The sequence below is a fragment of the Cibotium barometz genome, chromosome 11 (assembly GCF_041138505.1).
Source record: "Cibotium barometz isolate CiBa-2024 chromosome 11, ASM4113850v1, whole genome shotgun sequence".
In the NCBI taxonomy this organism is placed as follows: Eukaryota; Viridiplantae; Streptophyta; class Polypodiopsida; order Cyatheales; family Cibotiaceae; genus Cibotium; species Cibotium barometz.
This window is the reverse complement of record NC_141056.1, coordinates 43896744-43906142: the sequence shown is the minus strand read 5'-3', so window position 1 is coordinate 43906142 and position 9399 is coordinate 43896744. Positions and strand designations below refer to the sequence as shown.

At 39.6% G+C, this 9399-nt stretch overlaps 1 protein-coding gene across 1 annotated transcript; it reads left to right on the top strand.

Annotated features, from left to right (window-relative positions):
• The first annotated feature begins 6576 nt into the window (after positions 1–6576).
• On the top strand, positions 6577–8727 carry LOC147634208 (jasmonate-induced oxygenase 4-like). The gene is made up of 4 exons (XM_086805635.1): positions 6577–6852; positions 7350–7603; positions 7821–8145; positions 8566–8727. Exons 1-4 carry the CDS (start codon positions 6577–6579, stop codon positions 8725–8727), a joined length of 1017 nt encoding a protein of 338 aa, XP_086661761.1.
• Positions 8728–9399: the final 672 nt, after the last annotated feature.

Sequence of the window (9399 nt, the reverse complement as noted above, 5' to 3'; positions counted from 1 at the left end):
TGATACACGGGCCCACTACTTTTTTTCACAAGTCATTTTTAGCGGCTAGGAGCGCGGGTATGAGCCCGATCCCTTGTAGTGTTCCTCAAATTATCACTCTGCTCTCAGCAGCAGGAAGAGCAATGATTCATCAGCAAAACATTGAATTACCTGTTGCTTACCACTTCGCAACTTTAGTCCAGTCACCCTCCCTTTTTCATAGGCATCTTCAAGGGCCACAATGAGGGGATGAGAGAGGTACTAGCAAACAGCAAGGGGGAAAGAGGGCATCCCCATCTCATAGACCTCCTCACCTTAAACCCTCACATAAGTCTTCTATTTAAAAGCAGTTTAGAGTGTCCCCCAAGGGTGAGTGCATAAATACAGTAAACCATCTTAAATCCAAAGACCATTTTCTTCATTACCCTTGCCACCACAAAAGACCAATGGATCCAATCATATGATTTCTCCAAACCAAGCTGTAGCAGAATGCATTTCTAATTAGTCTTGTGAGCCACATCCCTCCCTAGCATAGCTACAAATATGTTATCATATATGGATCTACCCATAATGAAACCTTATTGTTTCGTAGAGACACAATCTCTTGGAGAATAGGAGAGATCCTCAAGGCAATGACTTTGGTAAGAATTTTGTAAATCATTAGTTAGTAAAGTTATGGGTCTCCAATGGTTAAACCTATTGCATGGAGCCTGTTTGGGGATAAGTTTCACCTCTCCCTCCTTTAGATCTTTATCTAGGATACGAATATTGAATGCCTCTCTACATATGTTCCATACCAATTCCTTTAATGAAGGCCAAAAGGCAATGAAGGATTCCACAGATAGCCCATCCCAACCTAGGGACTTCACTGTCCCTAGCTTAAGTAGGGCTAGCCAGCAATCATGTAGTTCAACCTCTCTCTCTAGCCATCTAGCCTTTTTTGCATCCACCCTCTGGTTGATCAATCCTAAAAGTTTGTTCTTAGCTTGGAGCCTTTTTTTAACAATCTTCTTTCAAGCTTAAAGTAAAACCTAGGAACTCCACCCATCTCTTTGCTACCTAGTCAATCTCCCCCAAGTTTTGCCCTTTTTCATCCCTGATCTATCCCACTAGTTACATATTTCCTTTACCTTCTACTAGTCTAAATAAGTATCTATCAGGTTTTTTCTTGGTGTTGCACATTCTCCATCTTTTTCCTCCAAGGCCTTCATTGGCAAGCTTGTCATCTTCATTTTTAAAGCATTCTTGAGATCTAGTATAAAGGCTTATCTCTTCCTCAATCAATTTCCCAACCTGACTTTTCCTTTGAATAGCCTCTAGTTGTTCACTCCATCTTCTCCTTTCCTACCTTCTCTCATTAACTCTCAATTTCCCAACCGGACTTTTCCTTTGAACAGCCTCTAGTTGTTCACTCTATCTTCTCCTTTCCTACCTTCTCTCATTGACTCTCAATTTCCCAACCCTTCTGATAACTCCTCGCATATCATTGGCAAAGGATCTCCATGAACCTTCCTTGTTCCCTCTCTCTCTTAATCTACTAATGGCTTCTTCAATGTAGGCAGTAAACAAATCATCCTTGAGCACAAGATTGTTGACCCTTAATTTCCTTTTAGGAAATTGGTTCAGTTTCTCCTCCTCCTAGTATTTCACATACCATTCCCACTTTAAGGGCATGTGGTTAGATAAGGTAGTGCCAGGGTCAATTTCAACCTTTGGGGTGTGAGGAACCCATATAGCTTGCTAGCTAAAGAATACTCTTTCAATTCTGGAGAAAGAGGCATAATATTATAGACTAAAATAAGTGTGGCCAGGGTCAAATCCCTAGTTACCCATGCTCCACCCATTAGCAAGCTCCATTTTTCCCCTCAACTCTTCCCAATTCGTTTTTTTATTGACCCATCAGTATAGTGTTTCCCCCACAACTCTTTGAATGCCTTTCAACCATGTTGAAGTCCCCCATCAGGATGCAAGGGCCCTGAATATCTAGGTTGGATATCCATTCCCACGTTCCACACCTTACTTTATAGTTGTGAGCTCCATACACATTCACCACCCATAGCCTCTCACCCCCAATATGGATCTAAACTACATGAACCGTACCATTAGGGTGATTTGAAACTATACAAGGTTTAAGATTTTTTTAAAGAATGGTCATCTCACCCCACGATAGACACCCCCCCTAAGCCCACCATACAACACAACCAATCCTTATAACTATTCCTCCTAACCTATTTAAGGCCAAAACTGTTGTGCTCCACCATACAGGCAATCATCATGGCTTGAGAACTGCAGCCCTTGGGAGATTCACTGCTACACGATGCCTATGTTTTGACGATTGTCGTGGCGTCCAAATATAAGTCTATAATGCTTTCTATATTAGCATCAGTAAAAATGTCCGTAAGATCATCAAAATTGTCGTCTTAATAAACGTGGCACAATGAAAGTCAAAAATTATTTTTAAAAAAACCTTATTTATATCCTTATAAATATATATGTTTCTTTTTCACTCTTTGTATATAAAAATACTTGTAAAAGTAAATGAAACCAATAAATACATTTCCATCAAATCATAACATGTGAGAATATTTGCATGTTTACAAAATCATAATTGATTATTATCAACTCTCTCATCTTGAGAAAGATCATTAGCCCCAAAAAGATCTATTGCAAGGAAAATCCCTCCACCTTAAAATCGTGTGAGAATAGACGATGCATCTATGTAGGCCTCTAAATCTTCTAGCTCTAGCTCTGGTTCCTCATTTGTTGTTGGCTCTTCGTCAAGATCACCGTCTACTGTGTCTGAAACATCTCACGTGTCTAATTGTTTGATCTCTATACCTTCTTCTAACCCTTTCTCTTGTTGTACTTCAACATGTAGTGGAACTTTATCTTGTTAGCCCACACAAATATCTACTTCATCTCCATCTATTCCATGTCTTCATATATTTGTATACTATGTGGTTTCACGTGGATTACAAACCACCATCTTAGATCTCTTGGGTCCTCCTTAAAATGTATCTTTTTGGTCTTTCCATATCTTTGTGGAGTCCACTTGAATTAATCCGGGAATCTGTCTCTTCATATGGTTGCACGAGCTCTTGTTGTGACTACCTTGAACCACTTAACATCAAAGATAAACATATGAAACTTTCTAAAGCCAACCTTGATGATATCTTGGATGGTTCCAAAGTAATCGAGCATGTTCACATCTTTATTTGAATCACTTGCACTAGTCCTTCTTTCCCGCAGAAATTTGCTTTAACACCACAATTGAATGTTGTTCTCTTCTTATCGATCCGCTGCACTTGAAAATGGCATCCATGTGACCACAGTGCTACAAATTTTTGGTAATAAAAGAAAATAGCACATCGTTAGATTAAGGAGAATTTGTAAACAATATTTGGAAAACATGTGAACATATCGAGGCTTAGAATGAATGAAATCACCTACACGCAACGGGTAGTCACAACCGTATGCAACTTCCTCATCCTCCGTAATAACTTTATCACAAAGTTTTGTGTCTTGTAAGGTTTGTTGGAGCCATCTACTTGGTGGAAAGTCTAGAAGTATAGCAAGCAATGAAGGGTATGGTTGGTGAGTTGTAGTTCAAATCCTTTGAAAAGCTTGATGAGCTTGATTCCTTTCGTTCTTGGCCTCTCCATGCTGCTCGATCCACGTTTGCATACTCTTTGAATTTAAGATGTAAAATTTATTGATCTTATCTCTCGTAAGGCCACATCCATGCTTCTCTCAATCCCTTGTCCTTGTGGCTGTTCTCCAACTACCCTATCATCATCTTCCATTGACCACAGTTTAGGCATTTCAAGGTCTATGGTACTAAGAAACTATGTGATGTATATGAGGGATTCTTGTACAAGCCATCCCATTGTTATACTTCCCTCTAGGTGATCTCTTTTGACGAACAAGCCCTTTTAGAATCTTCATGAATCTCTACAAAAAGAACATCCAACGTGAATGGACGACCCCTGCCACACGCACCTCATCCACAACATGAACTAGGATATGCATTTTTATGGTTAAGATGCTGGTTGGGAGAAACTTCTCCACCAACGCAATTGATTCTATGGCATTTAAGCGGTCTAATTCCAAATTGTCTTTTCTTATCTCCTTCAATGAAATCCAACGCACCACAGTGCCAATCTTGTATATTGTATCCCTTATGTTGTTAGTGAGACAACCTTTTATGACCCCACAGCAGGCAAGACAAATCTTGTTGCTTACAACTAATGAAAATGAACATAAACACATCAAGACAAAACATAAACAAACCCTAAACCTATGATCATTACTCACAAGTATTTTATGCCACTTAAAATCAAGATAGTTATATGTGGTGTAGAGAAGATTATAAGCAACCAATAAAGATTATAAGAAACCAATAAAGATTAAAACAACATGCAATAAACAGCAACTTGCTGCTTTGATTTGCACAATCTTGTTGCTCACAACCTTGCTCCTGTGAAAATAAACAACAACACATCAAGACAAAACATAAACAAACCTATCTTACATCAAGACAAAACATAGACAAACCCTAAACATATGATCATTACTCATAAGAATCTGATGCCACTTCAAATCAAGATACTATTTGTGGCGCAAAGAAGAGAAAGTTCATGTGAGAAAACGTACATAACTCTCATAGAGGTTTTGTCTAAATGAGATAAAATTTTATGAGGAGAGAGAGCTAAGGTGGAGAACAATATACCTGCAAAATTTCGTGAAGAACGAACTAGAGTTGTAGAAGATATGGCAAAATTAAATTTGGCTAAAAAAAGGTGAGAACTGAAAAGGTAGTGAAATGTAAAAGGAGGGAGAGTAACAAGATAAACATAAAAAAAAGGAAAAAAATGAAATTCGGTTTTCAAACTTCCATGTGCTGACCACAAGGTACATCTGACATGAAAGATATGGAATCTGACATTTCTCTATTTTCTTAAGATATGGACTCTATTATTTTATTGTCTTAAGAGATTTGGGCAAAGATATGACAAGCAGATCTATGTTACATGGATCTATAATCCCAGCTCTCTCATTGGTCAGGCCAATCTTTTTTTATTCACTCCTTAAGGGGAAAAATGGAGAGTCCATATTTTTCCTAATGCTAGTATGCTGCTGAAAAAGATTCTATTGGGACTAATGTAAGTGGAAATGTGGTTGCACAGAATGCAAGTCAACAATCACAATCATTGAGTGGACTAGGAGAGTCCTCATGTAGCGGTTCTATTGATAGACCATGGAGTGGCAGGCTACGTCATAATACCAGTCCTAGAAATGTAGTTGGTACATCACATAATAGAAAAAAGAAAGTGGCTCAGCCCCTTGGTATGCCTGATATTTCTGCATGGCATTCTCTTATTGATGGAGAGTCTAGTGGATCTGAAATGAGCCTTAATGAGGAGCTTGGGATACCAACAATAAGGACACCTGGTGTGAAGAAGGATTTGGAATCCATGAACACAAAGTTACGATGATCTAGAAGAGTGAAAAACCATGTGCATAGGTTGACTTACAATGGTTATGTGGCACTTCACTTTGCTTATATGACAAAAGGTGTTCAAGTTATAGAGCCCACATGTTTGATGAGGCTATTGGAAATGTGTATTGGGAGAAAGATGCATTGTATGGAAATGAGACTTAGGATTTGGTGCCAATGCTTTGAAGGCAAGAAAGCAATTGGATGTAAGTGGGTGTAGAAGGTGAAACATAACAGGGTATATGTATGCTAAGGTGCACAAATAGTGGTGTCCCATAGTACTAAAAAACACAAGCTATTAGTGGTGGCAAAAACAACTTGAATTGTTTCTTTTTTTTAAATTATATGCATTTTTTTCCCACTCCTCTTTGGGAGTTATGCATTTGAAACAGCCTTTATTTTAGGTGAAAAAAATTGGGCCATCTCCCCCACATCACCTTCTGTCTCTCTCTCTCTCTCTTTTCCAACCACTTCTCCTTCTTTCCCACCCTGTTTGCTCTACTGTTTTGCATCCCATAGTACCCCAGTTTACTCTATTTTTCAGCTTCTCATACTAAAAGAAAGCCAATGCCCTCAAGATTAAGCTTCGTTCAACCATCGACTCTCTTAGTTACATTGACTCTCTCTCTCCCATAGTTACAGTGACTCTCTCTCACTATCCCTCTCTCAATAATACACAACTGAATACTCTATCAGCTCTCTCTCTCTCTCTCTCTCTCTCTCTCTCAATGCACAACTAAACACATTCTTTGATTCAAGTATGATTGTCTTCATTTTTCTCTCCTCGTTTTGCCTGTAGGAGAGTCGACTTGCACTTCTCTCCCCCCCTCTCTCTCTCTCAATACACAATTGAATACACTATCACGACCAATGTTTATCGTCGCTCAGACTCCACATTCTATTGAAAGGTTTAGTTTCTCCCAATTTTAATTTTTGATTGAATTTTGTTCAGGTTTTATTTGTTTGGGTTGAGGTGTGATGGATAATATTGCCTATATTCCAACAAAATCCTTGCAAATGTAAGAATGCTGCATCAATGGATTGTACACAGTGTGCTCTGCTTGAGCGTCGATTAGCACTTAATTACGTCGTTAATTACCATGACCACCATCTTCTCCAGCCAACGTCTAGCTGTGCCGGAGAGTGCACAGAAGGTGACGGATCACGAGAAACGCCATCTTGTGCAGAAATTATCCCAGATGGCCGTGCCGGAGGTGCCCCAGGAGTTCTTGGTCCCCCATGAGCAGCGGCCTCATCCCGCCCAAAGAAACATGGGCATCCTTCCCTTCGTGGATATGGCCGGCCTTCATGGAGACTCGGAAGCGGACACCCTGAAAGAGATCGCCAAAGCCTGCGAGGAGTGGGGCTTCTTCCAAGTAGGTTAATTACATTAACGTGCCTGCGCTAGCTAGCTTTTAAGATTAGATAATAATATTGAAGAAAAACGAGACAAGTTACAAAAGTCGGGCTGGAATCACATAGCCAATTTCAGGCCGAGATTTCTCACTATCCTAGGCAATCAGCAAAGAGCAATGATCCTCTGGGTCTCTATCCTAGAATCTACAGGTATTGGAGCTTCAGCACATAGCTTAGATCCACGTTTACAAGATATTCTCTCTTCTCTTGAAGCTGAAGAATCTTGACCTTATCTGATACATTCTTTGGAGTGCTTCCAATAGGGCCTACCAGTTTTGAAATTTTGGCCTCAATGTCAGTGATCTTCCTCAAGTAGAACCTCTCCCCTGCAATAATAAGGAGACTTTCAATCCAGAAGAACCATGCCTTTATTGAAAAAAAAAAGAGTAGATAATAATGAAGAGGAGATAAAAGCGTATAGCTGATGTGGTCTGTACTGTTTGCTGCTGTGCTGCAGGTGGTTAGCCATGGCATACCCGCGAGCGTTATTGAAGGGACCAGACAGGCAGCCAGGCAGTTCTTTGAGCTCCCCATGGACGACAAGGAAGGTTACTCTGTGAAGGATCAGAGCACTGAAGGCTTGCTCGGATATGGCCACACTAACTTCTTCCAAGGAGCCGCAAATGACTGGATGGACTCCCTCTTTGGCTACCTGGCTCCCCCCTCATTGAAGAAACTCGACATGTGGCCTTCCCAACCCGAAGGATTAAGGTCCAACCCCTTCTCTCTCTCTCTCTCTCTCTCTCTCTCTCTCTTTCTCACTGACTCACTCACTCACTCACTCACTCTCTCTCTCTCACACACACACACAGTCTCTCTCTCAGAGACAGTACACACATACACCCCCCCCTTACACACGGACACACACACACTTTTTTTTCCATTATATCACATGGCCCAACACCACTTTGTGATGTGACCACTCTAGGGGCATGGTGGGTTCCTACGGCACCGAGCTACAGAACCTTTTCAAAAGTTTGCTCGCCGCAGTGTCCAAAAGCCTTGGTATGACGGATGACCATCTAGAGAAGGCTTTTCAACATTACAACTTGTTCTTCCGAGCAAACTACTACCCTCCTTGCCCTCAACCTGACCTTGTTCTTGGGACACATGGACACAAGGACCATGGATGCATGACGGTTCTACTACAAGACAAAGATATGGATGGACTTCAAGTGTGCAAGGATGGCCAATGGTTCGCAGTGGATTCCATACCCAACGCATTAGTCATCAATATTGGTGATCAATTACAGGTAAAGTCCTCCAGCCCTAAGTTAACCAGTTTGTAAGAGCCACATCATTAACACACTTAAAACCACCAAACTTGTGCCATATTGTTGTCTTTAAAAAAAAGGTTTATAAATATTTAGTGATACCCAAAGATCATGTCTAATAGATGTAGCTAGTAGGGGGTCCTCATCCTACAAGGTTAATTCCTTGCTACACTCTAATAGATGTAGCTTAGTAGGGGGTCCTCATCCTACAAGGTGAATTCCTTGCTACACTTTAGTGAACAACTTTTGCCATGCTTCTCTTTTCTAAAAGATGAATTCCTTTTACTACTAGGCTACACACTAGTGAACACCTTGTGCCATGCTTCTCTTTTGTAAAACTGTAAATTTAGGATATCATCTTGATATATATATTAACTCTTTTTTATTTTTTGATTATAGATGCTAACCAATGGCAAGTACAAAAGCTCATTACACCGTGGTGTGGTGAGCAACAATCAAACTATAATGACCCTTATTGCACACTTGGATCCTCCAGAGAAGGTTGTAACAACACACTTATTGGCACATTATAGTCAAATATCATATTTAGCTAGAGATTGAGACACTTTAATTTGAAGCATAATTGTCCTTAGACATGTATCGCATGGATCACCCCTAAAGAAGGTGGTAGCAACCCTTAGACGTATAATCAAATATCATATATAGATAGAGACTTGAGACGCTTTAATATGTTCTTGGACATATATATCACACTTCATGCTTAATGATATTGATATTTTATGTGCATGTCACTAATAGCGTGAATAGCTTTTGTACTTAAGGAGAAAAGCTTGTAAAAGAGAATTAATGGTAAGAGCTTTAATAGTGGCCATAATTTGATTAACTATGTCATAAACGTATGATCTTGTATGAATGGATTTGATGGATTAAGGATATGTACATGCTTTCATCTTGCACTCTTTATTACGAATATATACAAATAGGGACTCTTGTACCTCACGAGATTGAATAATTTTTCCTGTCTTCTTTGAAACCAAAATCGATTTCGATTTGTGCCCCCTCAAACCAAAAAATCAATTTAGGATACAATATGCATGGGATATTGTGCCTACTACTACAGTACGATCATGACAATTTTTTCACAAAAAACATGAAGAATAGATAACATGTTTCAACTTTCCATGACTATATATTTTTTTCACAAGACATTGTCAATTGTTCTAGTTTGCTTTTTCATTCTCTAAATCTACTTTGTTTCACCTATATGTAGAT

Coding starts and splice junctions, on each gene's coding strand:
- LOC147634208 (XM_086805635.1), top strand. CDS start 6,577: ATGACCACCATCTTCTCCAGCCAACGTCTAGCTGTGCCGGAGAGTGCA. Junction 6,853..7,349: donor AGGAGTGGGGCTTCTTCCAA/GTAGGTTAATTA, acceptor GCTGTGCTGCAG/GTGGTTAGCCATGGCATACC. Junction 8,146..8,565: donor ATATTGGTGATCAATTACAG/GTAAAGTCCTCC, acceptor TTTTGATTATAG/ATGCTAACCAATGGCAAGTA.